General features: G+C 31.6%; 3 protein-coding genes and 1 pseudogene across 4 annotated transcripts; 1 reads left to right on the top strand and 3 right to left on the bottom strand.

Moving 5' to 3' along the window:
• The first annotated feature begins 1,998 nt into the window (after positions 1-1,998).
• On the top strand, positions 1,999-7,332 carry LOC108457929 (ribose-phosphate pyrophosphokinase 4). The gene is made up of 7 exons (XM_017757143.2): positions 1,999-2,640; positions 2,738-3,053; positions 3,649-3,744; positions 4,904-4,972; positions 5,815-5,943; positions 6,364-6,463; positions 6,958-7,332. Exons 1-7 carry the CDS (start codon positions 2,318-2,320, stop codon positions 7,089-7,091), a joined length of 1,167 nt encoding a protein of 388 aa, XP_017612632.1. The 5' UTR covers positions 1,999-2,317; the 3' UTR covers positions 7,092-7,332.
• A 1,876-nt stretch (positions 7,333-9,208) lies between these two features.
• LOC108460717 (uncharacterized) lies at positions 9,209-14,675 on the bottom strand. Of its 2 annotated transcripts, none has more exons than XM_053026631.1 (10): positions 14,116-14,675; positions 13,033-13,539; positions 12,759-12,916; positions 12,502-12,585; positions 12,369-12,421; positions 11,694-11,775; positions 11,284-11,391; positions 10,919-11,042; positions 10,751-10,836; positions 9,209-9,836 (listed from the first exon to the last, which is right to left on the bottom strand). In XM_053026631.1, exons 1-10 carry the CDS (start codon positions 14,492-14,494, stop codon positions 9,615-9,617), a joined length of 1,803 nt encoding a protein of 600 aa, XP_052882591.1. In that variant the 5' UTR covers positions 14,495-14,675; the 3' UTR covers positions 9,209-9,614. The 2 variants fall into 2 exon arrangements, with proteins under 2 accessions (XP_052882591.1, XP_017615812.1); XM_017760323.2 differs by having other exon boundaries at positions 13,033-13,515.
• A 1,854-nt stretch (positions 14,676-16,529) lies between these two features.
• LOC108459127 (L-tryptophan--pyruvate aminotransferase 1-like) lies at positions 16,530-18,942 on the bottom strand (annotated as a pseudogene).
• A 2,921-nt stretch (positions 18,943-21,863) lies between these two features.
• On the bottom strand, positions 21,864-24,126 carry LOC108459859 (L-tryptophan--pyruvate aminotransferase 1-like). The gene is made up of 5 exons (XM_017759253.2): positions 23,952-24,126; positions 23,260-23,566; positions 22,640-22,920; positions 22,218-22,519; positions 21,864-22,063 (listed from the first exon to the last, which is right to left on the bottom strand). Exons 1-5 carry the CDS (start codon positions 24,059-24,061, stop codon positions 21,864-21,866), a joined length of 1,200 nt encoding a protein of 399 aa, XP_017614742.1. The 5' UTR covers positions 24,062-24,126.
• Positions 24,127-27,218: the final 3,092 nt, after the last annotated feature.

The following is a 27,218-nucleotide window of genomic DNA, read 5'->3' as shown; positions in this document are numbered from 1 at the left end:
TAAATTTTAGAGATTATTTAACTTAACTAATATTAAGTAAGACCAATTGAGTCTTAGCTCAATTGGCATGAGTATGGTTGTTAATGTAAGACGTGATTCGAGTGCGTTGAATAGCATCATCTTTCTATTTATGGGTTAGTGATGAGCTATAGATAATTTTAGGCATTATATAAAAAATAACAGATATGATCAGAATAAGTAAATAGGTAATTTTGTAAATATTGGTTCGGAATCAGTCAATTTTGGATTTTTTTACCGTCCCTAATCAAGCCATGCACGACCTTGTGCTTTAGCATTATTTATCAACAGATCTTTAGACTCTTTATGGCGAGCCTCATCTGATGGGGAGCACGATGGGGTGTCGAGGCGTGTGCCTGGGTCTAGGTGTGCTCCTGCCTTGGCAGTATCTAACAAAAGACATTCTAGCTCGTCCTGGAGAGGCTCATTTGATGGGTAGTTTATCTATTTTTGAGGATATAATGCATGGAGAGTCCGCCCCATTGAATTTTCTTTTTTTGATCTCTTCTATTTTTTAGGTATCATATCAATTTTTTTATACTTAATATTTGCGCATTTGAGAACAAAACTTAACAGTAAGAAATCATGCATATTGACCAATAAAAATATTAGCATGTCTCGTACATATTTATATTTCACTTAGGCTAGTTTGTTTTTTCTTTCCTTTGTGTGTGGCTAGTGTTTTATCTCACGTAGATGTTTATCTTCAAATTTTAAAAAAGGCAAAATGATAAATTTAATCCTAACGTTTACACATTCTATCATTGTGGGTATTATTTTTTTTTGAGTCATTTTGATCCTCAATTTTTAAAATTTTGTCAATTCAGTTGCTTTTGGATGGAAAAACTAATTGAAATGTTAAGATTTTAATGGCATTAATGTGGTCACTAGCATGACCAAGGGCGAAGTTAGAATTTTTTCGGAAATCAAAATTAAATTGTATATCTTTACGATAATAAAATTTAATTTTATTATTTTAATAGCCTATTTTTATAAAATTTACAGAATTAAATTAAATTTTTATCATTTTTAGGGTCAATGCAATTTTACCATTATTAATATAAAATTTTATAAATTATAAGGGAATTAAATGAAAAATTTTCATTTTAGGGGTTAGAGCCCTTAGCAACCCCGCTTAACGCTTAATTGAGTGTTGACAGTCCTCGCATAAGTTAAAAATATTCAAAAAATAAAAAATTCATAAATTTTTTAAAATATTTATATATGTTAACAGTAAAGTATAATGTCACCTTAGTTGTCATGTCAATATTATTAAAATTTTAATAATTCAATTAATTTTTCATAAAAAATAAATAATTTAATTAAAATTTAAAAGTTGAAAGTTAAAATAATTAAAAAATAAAATAAAATGAAAATATAGTAAACGTTAAAGATTATATTTTTATCTTTTAAGAAACTCAGTGGTTGAAATGTAGGAGCAAAACTTCAAAAACTAAGAATAAAATTTTAAGGTACTTAAAATCCATTGTTGTTTCCATCGTGCAAGAAGCAGAATCTAAGTCATGAGCAAATGGACTTATATACGGGGGCAGTGAGAAACCCCAACAAAGGCATCAGATTGCAAAAAAAAGAAGAAAAATTTAAACATTAAAACTAAAAAAATATTAAATATGGAGATACCTGAATTATGTAATCTGAATATATTTGGTATCAATGAATGTTTCTTACGAGAGAAGAGATTGGAATAGGGGTGTAACTGAATTGAGCTAAATCGAGCTTGAATATTGTCAAGTTCAAATTTGACTTGAAATTCGGAGCTTGATACTTAATTCAAACTAAATTAAGTATCTATTTTTAAGTTCGAGATATAATTGAGTTTAATTTAGGGTTAATAATATATTAAAAATAATAATATAATTTAATAATATAAAAAATAAAAAGTTTAATAAGGCTGACGAGTCAAGTTTAGCTCGATAAGTATCAAAATAAGTTTGATTTTTTTTAAAAATTAAATTCTGAGTAACTTACAAGCATTAATGTGAAGTTGTTTTGTTGGTGATTTAGATGGGGAACGGAGATGATAGGGGTTGTTGAGATTGTTTTTTATGTGTCTGTTTATTTTTGTGACTGTTCGTTCACTAGACAGCTGTTTTCTTTAGTTGTGGCAGGTTTTTTTGTTTTTGTGCGTCGCTATACCTTTTTGTCTTTTCTATAAAATCCAACTGCATTTATTCTCAAAAAAGAAAAAAAAGGGGTTATTTTCTAAAAGATAAAAATAGATATACTAAAACCTGAAATTATCAAGAAATCTCATCAATTAACAGTGTGACCGCCGCCTATGGCGGCCATTTCGGCACAACTCGCTTCCTTTAAATCGTTTTCGAGTTTGTTAAACGACAAGAAGTGCAGTCGGTTTCGGTGTCAGATCAAGAGTTTTGAAAATCAGCATTCGAATTGGAGCGTCGAATTCCTCTCCGGAAAAGAATCGGTTCATTTGATCCGGAATTCATCTCCGCCGATATCAATGGCCGCATCCGCCGCCGGTTCCGCCGTTAAACCCGCCAAAAAAGTCTGCCTTTTTTATTGCGCCGAGACCGAGGTGCTTGCCAAGAGAATCGCTGCTGAATCAGATGCAATAGAGCTCCGCAGCATAAATTGGCGGTGATCTTATAACCGATTTCATTTCACTGTTAAGGTTGTGGAGAATTCGCTGCGAATTAAGTATTTTAATGGTTTGGATTTAAATTTTTTTTTTTAGGACATTTGACGATGGATTTCCGAACTTGTTTATACCTAATGCAAATGGAATTCGAGGACAAAATGTAGCTTTTCTAGCTTCGTTTAGTTCGCCGGCAGTGATTTTCGAGCAGTTATCGGTGATCTATGCTTTGCCGAAACTGTTCATTTCATCGTTCACGCTAGTTCTCCCTTTTTTCCCAACTGGAACTTCGGAGCGAATGGAAGACGAAGGAGATGTTGCCACGGCTTTCACTCTTGCTAGGATATTGTCCCATATACCGACCTCTAGAGGAGGCCCTACTAGCTTAGTGACATTCGATATCCATGCTTTGCAGGTATAATGCTTTTTCAATTTAAAGCTTCTAGTTTAATTGTCAACACCATTTCTATTCTCTGTTAAAATATGCTTTATGTTAGGGATGCTTTCTGTCAAAATGATTGCATGAGAGAATTGATGGCAGATTTTGACGAAAATACCATGACTTTGATGACAGATCTGATTTTAGTTAAATAAATTATTAAAAACTAATAAAATAAAATAAACATTATTGAAAAATTATAAAACCGGTCCAGCTGTCTGCTCAATTGGTTTGCTGTCCTGGTTTAATTCGTTGGTAGTGATTTGCTAAAATACCAGTTCAACCCCTTTGTCTGGGCTGGTATACTGGCTGCTTCCTGGTTCAATCGGTCCAATCCGGTTCCAACAATTATGGCAAAGACTAATGGTCTAAACAATCGGACTATGATTTCTGAATCTAAAAGGTAAAAAGATTTAACTTTTTAACTTTTTGAGTACTAAGATTAGATCTTAAACTTAAAAGAGCAAGGAGCAACAACATATTTTGACTTTGAGTTAGTTTTTTTATATAGTTTTATTCTGATTGTTTCTTGAGAAAGTTTCTAATTTGTTTATGTGTATTTTGTTTTTAGGAGAGATTCTACTTTGGTGATACTATTTTGCCTTGCTTTGAGAGTGGGATACCTTTGCTTAAGAATAGGCTTCAAAAGCTTCCTGACTCTGACAAAGTAAGTTTATATACCCTTTTTGATTTGTATATCATTTTTATGGGTATTGATAGTTATTTTTTGTGACGTTTTTTATATTTTGATTGAATGATGTTGTAATGAAACCTTAAATAAAGAATTCTCAAGTATGGAGTATTTAACCCCAGCTCTTGGCCTAGTGACCTGGGTGTTCACCTCCACGACTTACATTGTGAGTTCAAATCACAAGGGCAGCCCTGTTGTGGAGTGTGAGAGAGTTGGCAAATGTTGCTAACACTAGTTTTAGAGAATTCAAAACAAATGTTGGACCTCAAACCATCGAATTAATCCCTGATCACAACACCCGTTTGTTCATACAATCTGATGTATTCAGGCTGCTAACACTAGCTTCTGATCAGGATTGCTAACAGTATCTTGATACAATGTTGCTAACACTAGCTTCAGAGAATCCACAACAAATGTTGGATCTCAAGCCATCATTTTAATTCCTGATCAAACACCCGTTTTCCTTATCCGTATCATTTCAAACCCTATAGCCATATACACACTTTCATATTCTAATTAATAATTCATATACGTTTTGAACCAATGTAACATCATCTTGTACTCGACGTCCAATCATATAACAATTTCCAATCCATTCTATACTACGAATGTATTTACATTTATTGAATATTTCACATATCATCGATTTAATCCACTTGATGCCAAAACAGTATATATACCTTTTAAACAATATAATATCACCATGTATATATCATCCATTCATATAAAAATTATACATCCATTCGATACTACATATTTATTCATATTTATCACAAATCTCACATTTTCCAATTTAGTCCTTTTGATGCCATGATTCATTATTATTTCACATGTATATAAATTAATAAATATAATCATTCAATTCAAACAATAATTTGCTCCTACCTCGGGTGTGCTAGTCAATTGTGTGTTTGATGGTTTCTAAGCTTTTGAAGTTCTCAAAGCTTCATTTTTCTTGTTGGTTCTTTAGACTATTTCAAAATGGTTGAACCAAAATCAATTTTCTTAGAGATTTTTGTTCTTAATTCAAATTATTTTGGATTATGGTACTTGTGAATCTCTGTGTTGGAAGAGTATTTACTTAATACAGTTTCGAATTTCTAATGTTTTGCTATAATTTCTGTATTTTTCCCAGATATCCATTGCTTTTCCCGATGATGGTGCTTGGAAAAGATTTCATAAACAGCTGCAACATTTTCCAACTGTATGTAACATCTGCATAACATGGATGCTCTACTTCATTTGTAGTTGTGTTTAGCATACATTTAGTCTTTCATCAATCATCATGTCTACAGCCTATGACTGTTGACCTCATTGTCTGCACTAGTGATCGGTGGTTGTATAGATTTTACACTACTTTTACTTAATTGTGACTATAGATCATTGATACTGAATAAGCTGAAAGCTTGTAATTTAGCTCGTAACATTTAAGAAATCATAAAGGAGTCTTTATGGTACATTGGAAACTAGTGATCTCTTAGGTTATCTTTGAGTTGTGTTTCTTACTCGGCACGTATCTTTTCAAGCCCAAAATGAGACTTGTCTGCCGTCTGTCCAGCTTTATTTTCGGTTAGTCTGTTAATGGTAAATGCAAACTTATAGAATTCGTTCAACAGACTCAGGATTGTATGTTTCTGGCTTCTGTTAATTATATGGGTTATAAGTGCACGAGATTGCATGTTATGGTTCGGTTTCTGTGTTGTGCACTGCTGATTTTCATATAAAAACAGCATATAAAGGTAGTAATCCGTTACCATTCCTTCTCTGATGTTCTTGTTTCAGTTTACTAAAATAAAATGGATGGATATTATCTGGAAGTTCTCATTTGGTTGATACGAGAAGTATACTTTAAACAGGACATTTCCAGAGGGATTACACGAGGCTACATTTTCCTTTCCTTTTTACAGACGTGATGTAGTCATTCATCTTCTTCTAGAGGACTGTTTAGCTTCATTTTATGAAATTGTGCATATCTCACTCATTCTTACAGCTTAAAACTCGGTTATTGCATAAAGATGCTGGGATAACATTCTCCAATCATAACAGATTGTTTGTAATAAAGTTCGGATAGGGGACCAACGAATCGTACGCATCAAAGAGGGAGATGCTACAGGGCGGCATGTGGTGATTGTTGATGATTTGGTTCAATCAGGTGGCACTCTGATTGAATGCCAGGTAATCAAACTCCTAACTAGGATTTTCTCGTGGCAGATTGCATTTTGCCTCCTTCACTCAAAAATCAGAAAATTAGTCTCTATTTATTAGATCAAAGAACAAACTGGTAATTTTTATTAAAAATTTCATCCACTTCTAGTGTTGGTTAACAGAATAATTGCGCCATGTGTTCCTCTTATGGACATATATAGATCAGCTTTTTTTAACGGTAGAAATAGATGACATCTTTAATAAAAAAAATCAATTTTACTCTTTGATCTAATTTAATGGGACTAATTTGTCATTTTTTTAATAGATGGGGTAAAGTGTAATCCTTCTTTGAATACAAGTTCTTCCATAGTACTTTTGCCTTTTATTGTTTATGGTTTGTAAACCTGCAATTCTGTGTACTTAACATCTCTCAATGTCCATGTCTTGCAGAAAGTATTAGCAGCCAGTGGAGCAACAAAAATAAGTGCATATGTGACGCATGGAATTTTCCCTAAAAGCTCGTGGCAACGCTTTGAACATGATAATGGAGGTATTGCTTGCACCTTTACAATAGCATTTTAGAAGTCCAATATCCTATTTTATATATAGGTTAAAATATGCCATAAGTTCCTGTACTTTTGGTAAAATTGAAATTTAATCCTTGTAGTTTTATTTCTAGGAATTTAGTCATTTACTTTTCAGATTTCAAAATTCAAACTGTTAATAGTGTTAAAATTATTTTGTTAAATTCAAGTTCGTTACAATGCCAATTTTTAGTTATATTGTTACTAAGTAAATATCTTTTCTATTTTAAAATGTTACACCAATAAATTAGAAAATTTCAATGTTAACAAATTTAAAATATAATAAGAATAAAAATAAAATTTTATAATATAAAATACAAATATATTAAAATGAAAAGGTCAATTTGAGTCGAATTGAATTCGACTTTGACTAATAGCTTGAGCAACTCGATTATTACCGAATCAACTTCGAGCTTTTTTGTTCTTTTAAATCGTGATGTTGTCTCAAAATTATATGTAGGGCAACCTGAGAAAGGGCTAACCTATTTCTGGATCACTGATTCATGCCCTCACACAGTGAAAGAGGTAAAGTGCAAACGTCCATTTGAAATTCTTAGCCTTTCTGGTTCCATTGCAACTGCTCTTCAGGTATAAAAGTAACCCTTTCAAAGTTACTAATAAATCATTTCATTACATTTTTTGAGTGAATTTAAGTTGTTTTGTTTATAGAAAAAAAATGTAATGAGATTAGAACCCTCCTTCGGCAGCAGAATTTTCTATTTAGGTTATTCGGTTTTTTTTTTCTTTCGATTTTTGGGTATGTTACTCGGAGTTGGATGTTGATGTTGAGTACGGATATATCTTATTTAGTTATGTTCAAATTTATTTTTCAAAATTTCGTATGATTTGTGAGTCGTATTCTCATACTCAGGGCGAAGCTAGAATAAATTTTTAGGGGAGGTTGAATGAAATTCTCATATTTGTATTTGAATATTTGGTTGGTTACGATATCAAATATGGATACTATGTATACTACTTTTGTGATGGTGCATACTTATCGCCCTGCATTACTTTTACGATATTTTGGTATGTTACTCGGTGTTGGTCTTGAGTATGGGTACATTTTATTTAGTTATGTTCAATTCTTTTTTCAAAATTTCATATGATTTGTGAGTCGTATTCTCATACTCAGGGCGAAGCTAGAATAAATTTTTAGGGGAGGTTAAATGAAATTTTAATTTTTTATAGTCTATATATTTATAATTTTTAAAGAATTAAATAGAATTTTTATAATTTTAGGGAGCGCAAAGTATAATTTTATCTTTACTAAGTTAAAATTTTAAGAAAAATTCAAAGTTCTAAACATAAATTTTCTAATTTAGGGGGGCAGGGCCACTGCCAACCCCCTTGTATTCGCCTCTGCTCATACTTATATTCAAATATTTGGTTGGTTACGATATCAAATACGGATACTTTATATATATACTACTTCTGAGATGGTATATACTCATCGCCCTGCATTATTTTTATGATTTTTTGATATGTTACGTACGCGTTGGTGTTGAGTATGGGTGTATATATCTTATTAGATTATGTTCAATTTGTTTCAAAATTTCGTATATTTTGTGAGCCGATTCACATAATTTTATTTTAATATTTGGCCCGATTACCATATTGAATTTTTTTTTAAAATACATACCACAATTTTGATGGTACCTAGTTATTGCCTTTGCATTTTTCTCCCCAATAAATTATAGCCAATTGTAACCCTTCCAAAATAGAGAAATGTTTGAAAATTTGATTCGATAAAATTTAATTAATTGTAAAAAATCAATAACTTCAACTTATGCAAATGAGTCTAGATATAGATCTGAATTTGAGATTAATCCGAAGTCGAACACCTGAAATAATTCATATAATTTTTCCTTTGTGGTTATAACTTATAAGATGGCTATTTTATAAAATAATTTTTAAACACTTAAAGAATAAATTATATTGCAAGTATTTAATTAAATTTATATTTCTCAAGGACAAGTGTCAAAATTACACATCAACTATCCTAAAATTAATTACTCATGAACCGTCTTTAATTTTAATTTTATTTAGTTGAATTAGTATCGTTTTACAGTGATATATTATATACACAAATAATTATATTAAAACAATATGAAAATAAATATATGTATTAATTTTTTAAATATACATATAATTAAACTAAAATTTTAATTTTGTGTATATAGTTACACCTAATCAAAATTTATATAAATCAAAATTAATGTATAAATTTAATATATTTTTATTTATTATTATATTTTACCTAGATGTTAAAATTGTTCTCTTACACTTTAAACTTCTATATTTATTTTCGGCCAAAAGTATCATCAATATAAAAATCTTTATAAGTATCATCAAAAAGTATTAGTCAAGACTGTTCACCACATCTCTACAATCGTGAAGGTTGTGCTTGTGTGGTTGCTTAAGTGAGTGCAATGCGTGTGTGGGTGTAAGTTCGAAATTCTATTGTATAAAAAAAATTATCATATAATGCTTATTAAGCTATTTTAAATTTTATTAAACATTTTGTTTCCACTTATTTCCAAACCATGCCTGAAATTCCACCAAGATTGACAATAAAAAAGAAAAAAAGAAATTTACCTTTCAGGATAGTATATAAAAAAATTACAAAAATAACTAATCAATAACTTTGGATTTTGGAACTAATTTTACAGATAAAAAACAAATAAAGGGAACTTAAATAAAAAAGAAACAGATAAACGGAAAATCTGTAAGACACCTTTTTTTTTTTTTCTCTATTTCCTCTTTTTAACAGTTTTACAACACAGATCTACACCCAAAAAAAGGAAAAACTCAAAAGTAACAACTTAGCCCCTGAACTATATTCTTTTCCCACTTTTGACACCTAAACTTTTTTTTTTCATTGTGGTACTTCAACTATTTTCGTCCTATTTTATGTGCCACATGTTATATTCTTATTGGCAACTTTATATTTTGGGGTAAAGTAGGATAAATATGATAGTTTAGGTACCAAAGTGAAACAAAAAATTTACGTACCAAAGTGAAAAACTGAATACAGTTTAGAGGCTAAATCGTAACTTAAGCCAATTTATAAAAAAAAAAAAAGTCTTAAGAGGAAGCAAGCACTGTTTCACATAGGTTTCATTTTAACTTGTGAGACACTTTAATGTAATTTAGGAGTTTCTTAAGAGCCTTACCACTATCAATGGCTTCCCTGGCCCTATCGAGAGCTATAGTCACGTCTTCAGCACCATCACAACCCAGTAAATGATCCACAATTCCGGCATTTAAAACGATGCGATCGTATGCTGGCCCTTTTTGGCCATGCAGAGCAGCCAAACCCAGCTCTATATTCTTTGATACCTGCCATTGCAGCAAACACAGTCAAATGATCATCGGTTCTTATATATACACATATATTTATCATTTGATACAATGTCGGGTGGAGTTTCTTAATTTCACAAACAAGGTTTAGAAACTGTCACATGATCTTAATCAATATTTAAAAATATAAATAAATAAATAGACACATGACAGTTCTTTAACACCACTTGTGTTAAAATCCGGTGTACCGGATAATAATCCACACAGACACACACACATATATGGATATATGTACGGATCTATAAATAACAAAGAAAAAATGGGGAGGGGGGATTTTCTTTCACCACCTTAATGGCTAAATCAGCTCGGACTATGTACATTAAATATAAGTATGTGCCCGTCATGGATATTCTCAATTTTTTCAAAGTTTACAATGCCCCGTATTTATTTTCAAATATATGTCTGATACAAGTACTTTAGGAAAAATAAAGAGTCTAAATAACATAATGGTTTAGGGTGTTAATTTGGAAGTATAAAGAATATAATTCAATTATTCCTTTGCAACTATAATGCTTGCATAAAGCAACAAGCTAATGGGAATCAAATTCGAAAGCATCTTGCAATTGCATCATTCTATAGGCAAGGAATAAATCGACAGGCTGATTATAATGATCAAAGATTATACAGAAAAGGAATTTCGAAGTTTATTGACTCATCAGTTCTTCGCATATTGGTTGGTTCAAAATCATGGTCCAAATATGTGTCGGATACGAGTATTTTAAGAAAAATGAAGTGTCCGAATAACATAGATTAATGCAACTTTAATACTGCATAAAACAAAAGGCTAATGGGATTTGGGAGCATCCTACGGTTGTATCATTCTATGGGCAAGAAACAAATGGACAGGCAAGATCATGATCAAGATTGTATAGAAAAGTAATTTCGAAGTTTACCGATCTATCAGTTCTTGGTGTATCAGTTGGTTCAAAACCATAGTCCATAGCATTAACCTCGAGCCTAAAACTCTGATGTGATACTCCTGCAATATTAGGATATTTTATCAGTAACAAAGGAATTTATTACTTTTAAAGTGGAGTAAGACAACACAGTTTAATACGAACCATCCTCTTTGCAAGCTGTTTCCGTGCCTACTGAACGAAAACCGGAACAATAGTTCACAGGAAAGCCTTTTGACGTGCTTGCTGATCGTAACCTAGTTGTCATCGAGAGGGCACCTTCTTCTCCCTTAAATAAGATCAGTCCCACATATTAAGTGTTTTTTATCAGATCACTTGTTGAATACTCTGAATTTAAATTAAATTTACACAGTATCTTGAACATCATGTAAAAGGCAAAATTTGTTACTCCTTAACCAAAACATTTTCAAATTTAACCCATATTATAAAGATGAAGTTGGCAAAAACGCCAATGGCAAGCCAAAAGGCCACTTTGTTTTGTTGTTGCTGCATAAAGGTAAAATTCTAACCTTCACTACCAAACCAGAATGTACACCTCTTCGTTTCATAAGCATTAACAAAGGCTCCTCGTAACCTTCATGATAAAATCCGGCAACAATTGATTCCTTCCCTTTAGCCTGTTACAAAATCATCATCGTAATTTGTGAAATAAGCACCGCAGTCTACTTTAGGAACGGTTTTAACAAGCAAAAACAAAAAGTAGTACAGAACAAGGTTCTTTGTGCAAGATGTCATGCAAATTTTTAGTTAGGTTAAGCATCCTTGGAAACAAACAACATACATGCATAATATATACATAATATGTATAATATATGACACTAATACAAAATAATTTTATGCCGATATATGTGCTATATACATAATATGTATAATATATGACACTAATACAAAATAATTTTATGCCGATATATGTGCTCACCCTAATAAATTGCTGGACCTTTTCAGTTGTTGCCAGTGGTGGGCGTTTCTTTATGTGCTCCCTCAATCCAATCAGTGAATATCTGCAGAAATCATAAAATGATCCTTAACAGCCTCATTAATTTATAGAAAATACAGAGGAGACAAAATCAAGAAATAGACCATAACTAGTACAGTTCTTAAATTAATTATATAATTACATCTAATGTTTAGAGACAGGAGAAGGGGAAAAAAATGTGGAATTATACCCCAAGAACAATCAACCCTAATGAGATCTATGCCTTAGATGCTCAGACCTAGATTATAACTGATGTAAGATTGCATTTATATATAGGGCATTATTCAAAAGAGCCGTGGTAGAGTAACAGAAAACGTACCAAGTTTCTAAACATATTACACATCATCACAAAACCTGAAAGGAGAAAATATTATCTGGAAGAATATTTCAACGGTAGTTGAAAACATGGACTCGTAAACAGACTAGCTTTTAGTCCCATTTCAAGACTGACATTTTATTTGAACTTGAAGTTGGATTCAAATGTTAATAAGTATATTGAAACCCTTAACCACTTTTATTTACAATTTATTTCTTCTTGTCCCCCCCTTGTGATTACCATGGGAGCAAAAAATATGGAAGAAAACGAACTAAACTACATATATTCAGTTAGATTCATACAGAGATGGGCGAGCTTCACGTTGACTTATGTATACAAAACCAACCTCCTCATCCTGAAAAAAACTTCAAAAGTTTCAATGAGGGCAAAAAAAGGGAGGGAGCAGAGAGAGACAGAACAGTTGTGTGCACCAACCTCAATAAGTTCTTTTGCCTGATGCAAGGATAAGTTTGTGTTAGCTCCCATAAAGTTCAGCATTTGTTCTTCAGTTACACCCCCCTGAGAAAAGGAAGACTACTTTCAAATTTTGAAACTAGGAACAATTTCATAGCAGCAGACGAATGTAGTTCTTAGACAATCTGCAGCAGTTACAAATCAACATCTACTTCCATTTTCGAGGATAAATCATAACAAAGAAAAACATCCACATGCCACAGATACTGAGAACTTACCTTTGGTGGCATCCACTCCACACCATGAAGCAAGGAAGATTCACCATAACAGGATCTAACCGCAGCAACAAACAACGTGCTTCTAAAGAAACGTGTGTTCCCATCATAAGGTTCACCGTAATGGGTCAAAGAGCTAACATCAGCAACTGGAGCAGGACCTGATGGTCACTCAACAGATTAGCCAGAATATAATAAAACTTCATTTGGTTGATATTCACTTGCAATGCAGCATTGTGACAAGTTTCAAGAAATAAAATACATGTAAATCACATACCAAGTTCATCATCAAAGGCAAGGCAGTATGCTTTAAGTTCGCGATCTGTTTCCCTGTTCATACGCTGACCAATTAAGAAAGCTGAAAGCAATGATTCACTTACTCCAGTAGATTTTCCATCTTCAAATTTCAATGGAAGAACATCTTTCAGAACACCTTGGACTTCCTCATATCCAAGGTGACCTCCTGCCAAAATTTCTCTAAGAGCACCAACCAATCTCATTTCTGTCGTGCCATTCCCAATAAACTGCGGCCCTACTGAATTCCCTAATCCCATTATAGACCCTTCAGGATCAGCAATAAAAATCACATCAGACGGTAGTGCTCGTAAGAGAAGTGGCCAAAATAAGTTCATTGCACGCCTTTCTCCTTCACTCCATTGAGTCTCTTCTGGAAAGGAATTTGCACGGATAGTCATTCCAGCAAAGAATGCTCCAATCTGTGCTTTTGAGACTTGTTCTTCATCTTTTAATTCCCCCCTAACTGTCAACATACGCAAAACAGTACCTAACTTAAGCCATAAAAATAAATTTCTTTCGAATTCAAAATCTTCAACAAAGACACCAAATCGGTAAAATTTGACCAACCTATATCCACTTGAAATATTTCAAGTTCTAAAAAATCATTTTAGAGCAAATTCCTAAGTTCCAAAAATTAACCAAAAGAAAAAGGCCAAAAGCATACTTCCCATCAAAACAATCTTACTCAAGAAACCAATTAAACCTCAAAATTTGTAGTATAAACAATCTTACTCAAGAAATCAATTAACCTCAAAAATTGTAGTATTAACGTTATAATCTAACTTCTGAGAGAAAAAGAAGCTATAGTTCCAAAAGAGAAATGCTTTTAACTATAAAATCATTTTAGAGCTAATTCCTAACTTCAAATAAATAATTTTAGACCGAATTCCAAAGTTCCAAAACTAAAAACACAAGGCCAACACCATATCCCTTCCATCAAAGCAACCTTACTCAATAAAACAATTAAACCTAATAAATTGCATGAACCCTATAACTAAAGTTAAGAGAAACTAACAAAAGAAGCATATATTTCCAAGAGAGAAATAACAAATTAATACTTAACCTGATCTCAAAATTGTATCCAGAACCTTAAACGCCTGTTCTTCCGAGAGCGGTCTAGTCTGCGTAGGTCCAGTACAAATCCTCGCTTGAGCTTCCAACACCGTTTGATTCGGCTTCGGCAACATAGACCTCCGATAAGTAGAAGAAATCGCCGGATTTCTCATGTCAGATTCTTTAAGACCTAGCTCCTCTATAGTCGCCGAATCAAGCACCGCCTTCACGGCGGTCGAACGAGGTTTCCGGCGAATCAAACGGCAGCCGCCGTCTCTTTTCAAGAAATAAAGCGAGGTCCGAGATCGGCATGGATTTGGATCTCGAGAAACGATATTGATTGAAGTGAAATAAAGAGAAGAAGATTCTGGTGAGAGTAGAGCTCGCATTTTTTTGAATTTCTCTGATGAATTTGTTGGCCGTTGTTTTTTCTTTTTCTTTTTGGAGCAAATGAAAAAAGTAAGGAAAACAAAACGGCTTTTAAGGCGTTTAAGGTGGGTTTTGCGGAGATGACGAGGTGAAACAAATGGAGTTTTATCCACTACGCTGTTTGCTCAATTGGAAAATTGCGCCTACGTGGTTGCTCGCTGGCGCATTTATGGTAATTTTATTTTATTTTTTATTATTATTATCATCTAAATTTAGTTTATTCTAGCATATCTTTGACGTATGAGTAGGTGGTTTTGAATATAATAAAGCGTATTATTTTTTATTTATGAATTAAAAAAAGTTATATGTATTTTAAATATTATATAAAAAAACAGATATTATTAGGATATATAATGAAGTTAAAAAATAGTTTATATTAATGTTTGAATCCGACTTGTGGTTGAATTGGACAAGTTATTGATTTCATTGGTTCGTCTGGTTTAATTAAATAAATAATTTAAAAAATTATGAAGATATTTTAAAATAATAATAATTAGTTCAATTGATTCACTCGATTTTTAGCTCGATTAGTTAATCAATCGATCTGATGCCTCTCTCGAAATTGGTATCCCAATCGGTCTGGTTCGATTCGAACAATCATGATCTATACTATGATTTAAGATTAGCTTAGTTGTGAAATTACTAAAATTTCATTTTCTTTACAAAGTAATAATATTAGGTTAAAATATGCCATAGTCTCTATACCCTTCGTAAATTTAAAATTTAGTCTCTATACTTTTATTCCTAGAAATTTAATCACTCTACTTTTTAAATTTTAAAATTTAGGTCTGATTATTAACACTATTGAAAATATTTTATTAAATTCAAATTCATTATAAAGCCATTTTTTTAGTTACACGCTATCAAGTACCAAAAAATAACAGTGTTAACAAATTGGATTCAATTTTGAAATTTAAAAAGTAAATAAATTAAATTATTACAAATAAAAATAAAAATTAAATTCTAATTTTGTGAAGAATGTAAGGACCTATGACATATTTTAACCTAAATATTACCATAAGTGTGTTTATGTCTTTTATATTAAATCTAAAAAACATATATACAGGATAGGATTTAAATTTAAAATACACGATTTTCAACACCTAACTTTATTATTTTAAGCAAAGCTTTATTTGTTTTCTACATCTAGCTTTCTATAAATATTTTCTCTATATATATCTTCACTCGTACAGTGGATATGTCATATCCTAGTTATTATTATTAACTTGTTTTATACACTTTCGTAATTTTTTTATATAATTAACATTTTAATGATTTAATTATTATATTTTATATTTCATTTACGTAAATAATGCATGTCAATGTAAATTTAATTTAGTGTAAATTTAAAATTTTAACTATTTAATTTATATAAAAGAATTCAATTGTTGAATATTTATATATTTTTATGTTTTAAATTTATATAATAGTGATATCGAAATAACAAATACTATTTTATTAATAAATTAAATAATTAAATTGTTAAAATATTAATTATACACAAAATACTAAAACCAAGTAAAACTACTTAAATTTTATAATTTACTTTCTCTCCTTTATTATTATTTTAGTTATTATTTAAGTACCAAATGGAATAATGGAAAATTAGAAAAAAAATTCAAAGGTCAAAGCACAAAGTTTGTGTCATAAAAATTAAAATATTATATGTAACCTTATATCTTGTAAAAAAATTGTAACCCCTTTCCTACTTTGAAATATATAATATAATCTTTTATTATATAAAAATATTAAAATATTGATAGGCACAATGACTAATTCAAAATACGACTTAAAAGATAAATTTATATTATTTATGGATTATTTATATTTTTAAAATTTTAAAATAGATTGGTGTTAAAATTTTTAAGGGTATAAATGTAATAAAATTTATCTTAATTAGATTAGCATACATGAATTACAAACTCATGTAAATTTTAATAAAATTATTATAGATAAACCCTAATTTCCATTGATATGGCTCATTTGACGAGGGCATATTCTATTATAGATCAACCTTAATTTCCATTAAAGAGAGCACATATTCTATGATAAATAAACTCTAATTTCCATTGACGGTTCCCCTTGTGTACGTTGAGTCAACACCAAAACTCGGCCCGCCCCTTGTGATTATTTTGCTTTTATCTCTTAACAGATTCTCACAGTTCAAACCCTCCTTGCTCTTCAACCATGCAAAAGCTGCACCAGAAAAAGGAAAGAGAGTTAAATATAATAAGGTTTCATGAAGGGATAAACTAACATTTAGTCCCTAAATTTGTCAACTTTTCTCATCTTGGTCTCTGAACTTTTTTAGATCCGCATTAATAATCTCGAAACTTAAGATGTAATGACATTGTACTATGAGATTATGCCATATCATCCCTTAATAAGACTATTGAAAGCATTTATATACCAGGCTTTGAATCAGTGTATTCGCCGGTGAATTTGCAATAATCTCGTGGGTACTTTGGCAAGCTGAAAACACCATTGCTTTTCATCCCCACTTCCCGGAGCTTTCCCCATCGTTCCGACATGAGGCGGCGGCCGTATTGGAACAAGTTTTCACCTTTGTGGTCGGCATTCCGGCAGTCGTCGGCGATGACGCCTAGGATCTTGGCGGCACGGAGCTGGGCTTCTCTGGATACGCCAATGCTGCTCACCTCTATAAACTTTACCATCTTGGCGGCGATCACTTTGTCTTTAACAATAGCCCAGCTGTAGAGTTATCAAAAGCAGATCATTTATGATGAAAAATGTATGAGCTTATTATAAAGTGGATATTTTTAGGGTTAATATACTATTTGGTACCTGAGTTTGGTTTTAATGTTTAATTTGGTACCTGAGTTTTGTTTTTATGTTTTTTTTTTCCCAGGATGATAAGTATAATCTAGGGACCAAATTGTGACATAAGACTAAATATTTTGATGGATTTTATATGTCATGTGAAAGGAGATGCTTACCCAATGCGAGTTCCAGCATGTCCAGTGGCTTTGGAGAAGGTGAAAAGCATAGCATTATGGTCAGCTTTGCTAGTGATGGGTGCGTACTGAGGCCAATAGTCGGCTAGGTCGTGAATCGCTTTACCACCTTCACGATTCACCATGGTTCCTCGAATTGACCCATCGGGGTTGTTCGGCGATGTGACCACCTCGATATAGGGTTCGTCTTTATCGTAGCAATTTGCATCGCCTGCCCATTTATACAGCTTCGATTGCAGGAACTTCGTCTCCTCTGGATATGACTGCAAGTTACAAGGTAAAAGAAATATTTAATCGAGGTTAGTAAAGAAAAGTTAAAACGACGTAGTTTTGGCAGCACCGTTCCGTGCACGTGCTATTTAATCAATTATTTGACTTTAGCCTGAAATAAAAACCAGAAGGACCCTTCAAGGACTGGGTTAGAATTAGACCATAATTAAAACATGGATATTTCTATTTGTATATATAATATATATTTTATTAAAAATTGAAAATAAAGTAAAAATATATACGAAAATATATTAAAAAAATACGTTAAAACAAAATATATATATATTTATATAATATACACTAACGGTTGCAATTGTATGCTTACCGAGTAGAAAGGGGCGGCAGCGACCACGTTAATAGGTTCAGGCAAATCAGGAGACGAGAGGGCGTATAGCAAAGCATGGAAGAGCTGGGTCGAGCCATTCCCGACAACGATGAACCTATCATCATCGACCATGGCATTCCCAACGACACGATGCAGTGTCCGAATGGCATTGTCGAGCTCCGGCAGCAAAAACCAACACAGGTTAATCGCATTGCAAAAGTAGCTCATGAATTATCTCCAGCAATAACCACTTTACACCTATCCCCCATCTTCTTCCAGTACGGCTCGTAAATCGTAGGATCACCGCTGCATGTATAACTGAGTTAAGTTTTGGGTTTTAATCATCCCTTTACTATTCATTACATAGCAAATGCATGCATGCTGTGGCGGGCCGTAATGGAGGTCAAAGGGGGCCTTGCCCCTCTCCTAATTTTTTTTGGAAAAAAATCATTTTTTCCCTTGAAACTTTTTGAAAATTTTAATTTAACCCCTCCAAATTTTTGAAAATCTTCATAATGTCTTTTAATTTCTTTGAAAATTTTACTTAAACCGCCCAAAACTTAAGTCTCAATATCTGCCATTGGATGGATGCATCAAGGGAAAATTGTTAGACTCTAGATTTAGAGTCCATGAAGGGTGGTAAAAATTTTGTTATCTTTTAAAGACTGCATGAAATGAATAAAGCAAAATATTAACGTAAAAGCAACCAATGGAAGCAGTGGACTAACCGAGCAACATTGATGATAGGGTCCGAGGAAAGAGAAGTAGGTTTCTTCACGGCGGAGGAAACTGTAGATTTGGCTGCCGGAACAGCCTTCTCGACCAAGCCGACCACCATCTTGGGTTTTCTTTATAAGAGATTAAAACCAAACTTTTCAACAAATAAGTTTACTGTCGGTGTAATTGAGGTATATGGGTACATTCATGCATACATATATATAGGGGAAGAGGAAATGGCAATTTGTTTCTTTTAGAGTAGATTATACAGTGAATCAAAACAATATTTGGTTTTTGGTTGAATACCCAAAAAGGAAAAAAATAGAAAAAAATCAAATAGAATTGGTTCATTGAAAAGTCGTAACTATTCGAATAAAAAGGGTTTTATTTGTGATTCGGTAACAATAACTTTAACTGGAAATACATAATAATAAATATTAGGTTTAATACATAATTTAGTACTTGAATTTGATTTTTTTAAATATGGTACATGTGATTTTTGTCCGATTTGGTATCTATATTTGACAAAAATTATATATTTTAATATCAAAAGATAATGATGTTAACTGTTTAGTAGTTAATTTGAGTTTTAGAGTTAATTTGATCAGATTCATCAGACGCAAAAAATTAAAAAATTCACAATTAACACTAGATTTATTCTATTAGTAAAAATATAAAAATTTCAAACTAATAATATTAACAATTAACTTTTATTGAATCAATTTTAAAACTGAATTAAACACTAAAATATTAACTATCAAAACTTGAATTTCTCTTCAAGTATTAAATTAGACTAAAATTAACTCAAATATCATATTAAGAAACTATCAAATTTAAATACCAAATGATATATAATGGTAAAATAATAATGATAATACCTTCAAATAATAATGCATGAAAAAAGAGGGAAAAAAAGACAAGTGGATAAACATGTAATGCATGCAGGAAATAAGTGCCGTATGAAAAGGAATCCTAGACAAGCAATACAACAAGACAAAAAAGGAGCATCCGTTTTGTAAAGATTGCAATGGTTTTAGTGCCGATGAATCTTGCATGTGATTTGACTATTAGTAAACCCATGGGTGACTAAATATGGATTATATACGTTACGAGTCAAAGGAGATTAAAATATATGGAACGATAGTTTGTGTCGGTGTATATATATTATGGGTGAATAATAATATAATATTTTATTATTATGTAACATAAAAGAATATTAAAAGATTAAATTATACATGTAAATATTGAGAGTCAAAATTTTAAAATTAATACTAATTTGATATAATACACAAATGTTGATAATTAAAGTTACTCTTATGTTAATTTTAAAAGTTGTCACTGTTAGCCAATTAGGGATCTAAAAGATAAAATCGAATAGTTGAGTAACCATTCTATAACTTTTCATAGTTGAATGACAAAAAAGAAATTTACTAATCGTTGGGTGATTACTAGTGTAGTTTACTCAATAAAAAATAATGGAAGACGATAGATAAATATTTATTATAATTATTATATTTTTTCTCGAGTTTTGGGTTAGAGTTTATGATTTAGGATTTATATTGGGTTTTAGATTTAGGGTTTATATAGAGCTTTAGGTTTCAGATTTAGAGTTTATGTTTAAATAAAATTGTTATTATTCATTTTATAAGCCCTCCATTATTTTTTATTTAGGGTTTATAATGATGCACGAGCCTACTGCACCGACAGTTCATCAAATATCCCCCTTATGTATAACAATTTCTAACATAGTAGCAAACATGATAATATAACAAAACAACTGAATAATTAATCAACTTCACCAGATCTTCATAAAACATTCTCTGTCCATAAAATGTTGACAAAGCAATCGCTTCGCGAATATCATCAACAACCAACTGGGCAGAAAAAAAATTCCTAACATAGTAAGAAGCAAACATTATAATATAAGGAGCCATTGAAAAATTAATCAACTTCACCACGTTTTCACAAAACATGCTTTGTCAATAAAATGTCGGCATACCAATCACTTCACGAACAAATGTTCAAAAAGAAAACGTTGCCAATCGCCAAGTGGGCAGGAAACAAATTCCTAACATAGTAAGAAGCAAACATGATAATATGACAAACCACTAAATAATTAATCAATTTCACCACGTCTTCATAAAATATTCTCTATCAATAAAATATCGACATAACCAATCACTTTGCAAACAAATGTTCAAAAAGAAAACGTGGCCAACTAGCAAGTGGGCAGGAAACAAATTCCTAACATAGTAAAAAGCAAACATGATAATATGACAGGCCACTAAATAATTAATCAATTTCCACATCTTATAATTTTATAATTTTAATTTATAATTTACTTTAATTTTATAATTTACTTTCTCTCCATTATTATTATTTTAGTGTTTATTTAAGTACCAAATTGAATAATGGAAAATTAGGAAAAATTCAAAGGTCAAAGCACGAAGTTTATGTCATAAAAATTAAAATATTAGTTGATATAAAATATAATAGAAAATACAATAGAAAAAGAACATTAATTAAAAATGTTTATGAGAGATTGAGTTATGATTAGAATAATTTTTATTTGCTTGTGGTCCCTTTTCCTACTTTGAAATATATAATATAACAGGTGAAGCCAGAAAAAATTTTTAGGGTGCTATAGTCTATATTTTTATAATTTGTAAAGGATTAAATCAAATTTTTATAATTTTAGGGGCAAAGTGCAATTTTATCTTTACTAATTTAAAATTTTAAAAATTTTAAGGGCTTAAAATATAATTTTACATTTTAGGAGGCCGAGGCTCTTGCCAACTCCCATGGCTTCATACTGTAATATAATCTTTTATTATATAAAAATATTAAAATATTGATAGATAAAATGATGAATTAAGAAATACGACTTAAACACATAAATTTATATTATTTGTCAAATTTTAAAGGTTTAATGTAATAAAATTTATCTTAATTAGATTAGCATACATGACTTACAAACTCATGTAAATTTTAGTACAATTATTATACCATTAAAGAGGGCACATATTCTATGATAAATAAACCCTAATTTCCATTGACAGTTCCTTTGATGGCCGCCAACCTTTCCAATAGAAGCTCAAACTCGACATCACGACTCAGCATGCTAACCCTTGTGTACGTTGAGTCAACACCAAAACTCGACCCGCCCCTTGTGATTATTTTACTTTCATCTCTTAACAGATTCTCACAGTTCAAAACCTCATTGCTCTTCAACCATGCAAAAGCTGCATCAGAAAAAGGAGAGAGTTGGGATAAACTAACATTTAGTCCCTAAGTTTGTCAACTTTTCTCGTCTGAACTTTTTTCGATCCACATTAAGGACTAAACATCAGTGTTATTTATAATAAGTAAATAAGATTATTGAAAGCATTTATATACCAGGGTTTGAATCAGTGTATTCGCCGGTGAATTTGCAATAATCTCGTGGGTACTTAGGCAGGCTGAAAACACCATTGCTTTTCATCCCCAATTCCCGGAGCTTTCCCCATCGTTTCGACATGAGGCGGCGGCCGTATTCGAAGAAGTTTTCACCTTTGAGGTCGAGATTCCGGCAGTCGTCGGCGATGACACCTAGGATCTTGGCGGCACGGAGCTGGGCTTCTCTGGATACGCCGATGCTGCTCACCTCTATAAACTTTACCATCTTGGCGGCAATCACTTTGTCTTTAACAATAGCCCAGCTGTAGAATTTTCAAAAGCAGATCATTTTCAATGATGATAAGTAAAATCTAGGGACCAAATTGTGACATAAGACTAATATTTTGATGGATTTTATATGTCATGTGAAAGGAGATGCTTACCCAATGCGAGTTCCAGCATGTCCAGTGGCTTTAGAGAAGGTGAAAAGCATAACATCATGGTCAGCTTTGCTAGTAATGGGTGCGTACTGAGGCCAATAGTAGGCTAGGTCGTGAATGGCTTTACCACCTTCACGATTCACCACGGTTCCTCGAATCGACCCATCGGGGTTGTTCGGCGATGTGACCACCTCGATGTAGGGTTCATCTTTATCGTAGCAATTTGCATCGCCTGCCCATTTATACAGCTTCGATCGCAAGAACTTCGTCTCCTCTGGATATGACTGCAAGTTACAAGGTGAAAGAAATATTTAATCGAGGTTAGTAAAGAAAAGTTAAAACGACGTAGTTTTGGCAGCACCGTTCCGTGCACGTGCTATTTAATCAATTAATAGTGTCATCAATTTGACTTTAGCCTGAAATAAAAAGCAGAAGGACCCTTCAAGGACTGGGTTAGAATTAGACCATAATTAAAACATGGATATTTCTATGTAAATAAAATATATATTTTATTAAAATTGAAAATAAAGTAAAATTTATATATGAAAATATATTAAAAAAATACGTTAAAACCAAATATATATATATATAATATACACTAACGGTTGCAATTGTATGCTTACCGAGTAGAAAGGGGCGGCAGCGACCACGTTAATAGGGTCAGGCAAATCAGGAGACGAGAGGGCGTATAGCAAAGCATGGAAGAGCTGGGTCGAGCCATTCCCGACAATGATGAACCTATCATCATCGACCATGGCATTCCCAACGACACGATGCAGTGTCCGAATGGCATTGTCGAGCTCCGGAAGCAAAAACCAACACAGGTTCATTGCATTGCAAAAGTAGCTCATGAATTCATCTCCAGCAATAACCACTTTACACCTATCACCCATCTTCTTCCAATACGGCTCGTAAATCGTAGGATCACCGCTGCATATAGTAACTGAGTTAAGTTTTGGGTTTTAATCATCCCTTCACTATTCATTACATAGCAAATGCATGCATGATGTGGCGGACCGTAATGGAGGTCAAAGGGGGCCTTGCCCCCCTCCTAATTTTTTTGGAAAAAAATCATTTTTTCCCTGGAAACTTTTTGAAAATTTTAATTTAGCCCCCCCAAATTTCATAATGTCTTTTAATTTCTGTGAAAATTTTACTTAAACCCCCCAAAGCTTAAGTCTCAATATCTGCCATTGGATGGATGCATCAAGGGAAAATTGTTAGACAAAAATTTTGTTATCTTTTAAAGACATTGCATGAAATGAATAAAGCAAAATATTAACGTAAAAGCAACCAATGGAAGCAGTGGACTAACCGAGCAACATTGATGATAGGGTCCGAGGAAAGAGAAGTAGGTTTCTTCACGGCGGAGGAAACTGTAGATTTGGCAGTCGGAACAGCCGTCTCAACCAAGCCGACCACCATCTTGGCTTTTCTTTATAAGAGATTAAAACCAAACTTTTCAACAAATAAGTTTACTGTCGGTGTAATTAGGTATATGGGTACATTCATGCATACATATATATAGGGGAAGAGGAAATGGCAATTTGTTTCTTTTAGAGTAGATTATACAGTGAATCAAAACAATATTTGGTTTTTGGTTGAATACCCAAAAAGGAAAAAAATAGAAAAAAAATCAAATAGAATTGCTTCATTGAAAAGTCGTAACTATTCGAATAAAAAGGGTTTTATTTGTGATTTGGTAACGATAACTTTAAGTGGAAATACATAATAATAAATATTAGGTTTAATACATAATTCAGTACTTAAATTTGATTTTTTAAAATAGGTACATGTGTTTTATTTTTGTCCGATTTGGTATCTATATTTGACAAAATTATATATTTTAATATCAAAAGATAATGATGTTAACTGTTTAGTATTTAATTTGAGTTTTAGAGTTAATTTGATCAGATTCATCAGGCAAAATTAAATAAATTCACAATTAACACTAGATTTATTCTATTAGCAAAATTATGAAAATTTCAAACCTAATAATATTAGCAATTAACTTTTATTAAATTAATTTTAAAACTCGAATTAAACACTAAAATATTAACTATCAAAACTTGAATTTCTCTTCAAATATTAAAATAGACAAAAATTAACTCAAATATTATATTAAGAAACTATCAAATTTAAATACCAAATGATATATAAGGGTAAAATAATAATGAAAATACCTTCAAGTAATAATGCATGAAAAAAGAGGGAAAAAAAGACAAGTGGATAAACATGTAATGCATGCAGGAAATAAGTGCCGTGTGAAAAGGAATCCAAGACAAGCAATACAACAAGACAAAAAAGGAGCATCCGTTATGTAAAGATTGCAATGGTTTTAGTGCCGATGAATCTTGCATGTGATTTGACTATTAGTAAACCCATGGGTGACTGAATATGGATTATATACGTTACGAGTCAAAGGAGATTAAAATATATGGAACGATAGTTTGTGTCGGTGTATATATGTTATGGGTGAATAATAATATAATATTTTATTATTAAGTAACATAAAAGAATATTAAAAAGATTAAATTATACATGTAAATATTGAGAGTTAAATTTTAAAAATTAATACTAATTTGATATAATGTACAAATGTTGATAATTAAAGTTACTATTATGTCAATTTTAAAAGTTATTCTTGTTAGCCAATTAGGGATCTAAAAGATAAAATCAAATAGTTGAGTAACCATTTGATAACTTTTCATAGTTGAGTGGCAAAAAAAAAGAAATTTATTAATCGTTAGGTGACTACTAGTGTAGTTTACTCAATAAAAAATAATTGAGGACTTATAAATAAATATTTATTATAATTATTATATGTTTTTCTCGAGTTTTGGGTTAGAGTTTATGATTTAAGATTTATATTGGGTTTTAAATTTAGGGTTCATATAACGCTTGTGTTTCAAATTTAGAGTTTATATTTAAATAAAAGTTGTTATTATTCATTTTATAAGCCCTCTATTATTTTTTATTTAGGGTTTATAATGATGCTCGAGCCTGATGCACCGACAGTTCATCAAATATCCCCCTTATGTATAACAATTTCTAACATAGTAGCAAACATGATAATATAACAAATTACTAAATAATTAATCAACTTCACCAGATCTTCATAAAACATTCTCATCCATAAACGTCGGATACCAATAAACCCATAACATCGTCAACCACCAACTGGGCAGGAAAAAAATTCCTAACATAGTAAGAAGCAAACATTATAATATAACGAGCCATTGAAAAATTAATCAATTTCACCACGTTTTCATAAAACATGCTTTGTCAATAAAATGTCGGCGTACCAATCACTTCACGAACAAATGTTCAAAAAGAAAACGTTGCCAATCGCCAAGTGGGCAAGAAACAAATTCCTAACATAGTAAAAAGCAAACACGATAATATGACAAACCACTAAATAATTAATCAATTTTACCATGTCTTCATAAAACATTCTCTGTTAATAAAATATCGACATACCAATCACTTTGTGAACAAAGGTTCAAAAAGAAAACGTGGCCAACCAGCAAGTGGGCAGGAAACAAATTCCTAACATAGTAAAAAGCAAACATGATAATATGACAAACCACAAAATAATTAATCAATTTCCACATCTTCATAAAACATTTTCTGTCAATAAAATTTCGGCATACCAATCGCTTTGCGGACAAATGTTCAAAAAGAAAACGTCGCCAACCACCAAGTGGGCAAGAAACAAATTCTTAACATAGTAAAAAGCAAACATGATAATATGACAAACCACTAAATAATTAATCAACTTGATCATGACATCTCCATAAAACATTCTCTGTCAATAAAATGTCGGCAGATCAATCGCTTCGCAAACAAACGTTGAAAAAGAAAACATCGTCAACCACCAAGTGGTAGCTAATTGACACAAAACAGACTTTCAAATGAATCTCTTGTCCAAAAGGAAGACATTCCGCCATTAACGTTAAACAACATGTAGCAATTATCAAATTGGGAAAGGATTGTTTGAAATAGTGATGCGACGTCATCTACATTCTTTTCTAATAATTTAATACCATATAAATATTTTCATTCTGAATTTTAACATTTTCACCTTAAAAAATATCAAATGAAAATGAAAATCCTAAAATTTAAAATAAAATCCCATAACGCCATAAGAGAAACATGGCATTCGACTAAGGCTAAGAAGAAAAGAAAGAGGAATATTTCAATTGCTCTCTTGAACAAGAAATAAAACAGTACTTAGAATCTAGCAAACATGATAATATAACAAATCACTAAATAATTAATCAACTTCACCAGATCTTCATAAAACATTCTCTGTCCATAAAATGTCGGCATACCAATAAACATGAACATCGTCAACCACCAATCAAGGGAAAAAAATTCCTAACATAGTAAGAAGCAAACATTATAATATAACGAGCCATTGAAAAATTAATCAATTTCACCACGTTTTCATAAAACATGCTTTGTCAATAAAATGTCGGCATACCAATCACTTCACGAACAAATGTTCAAAAAGAAAACGTTGCCAATCGCCAAGTGGGCAAGAAACAAATTCCTAACATAGTAAAAAGCAAACACGATA

Source organism: Gossypium arboreum, chromosome 4 (genome assembly GCF_025698485.1).
Source record: "Gossypium arboreum isolate Shixiya-1 chromosome 4, ASM2569848v2, whole genome shotgun sequence".
Taxonomy (NCBI): domain Eukaryota; kingdom Viridiplantae; phylum Streptophyta; class Magnoliopsida; order Malvales; family Malvaceae; genus Gossypium; species Gossypium arboreum.
The sequence above is the reverse complement of the archived record's forward strand: the minus strand, read 5'-3'. Positions and strand labels throughout refer to the sequence as shown.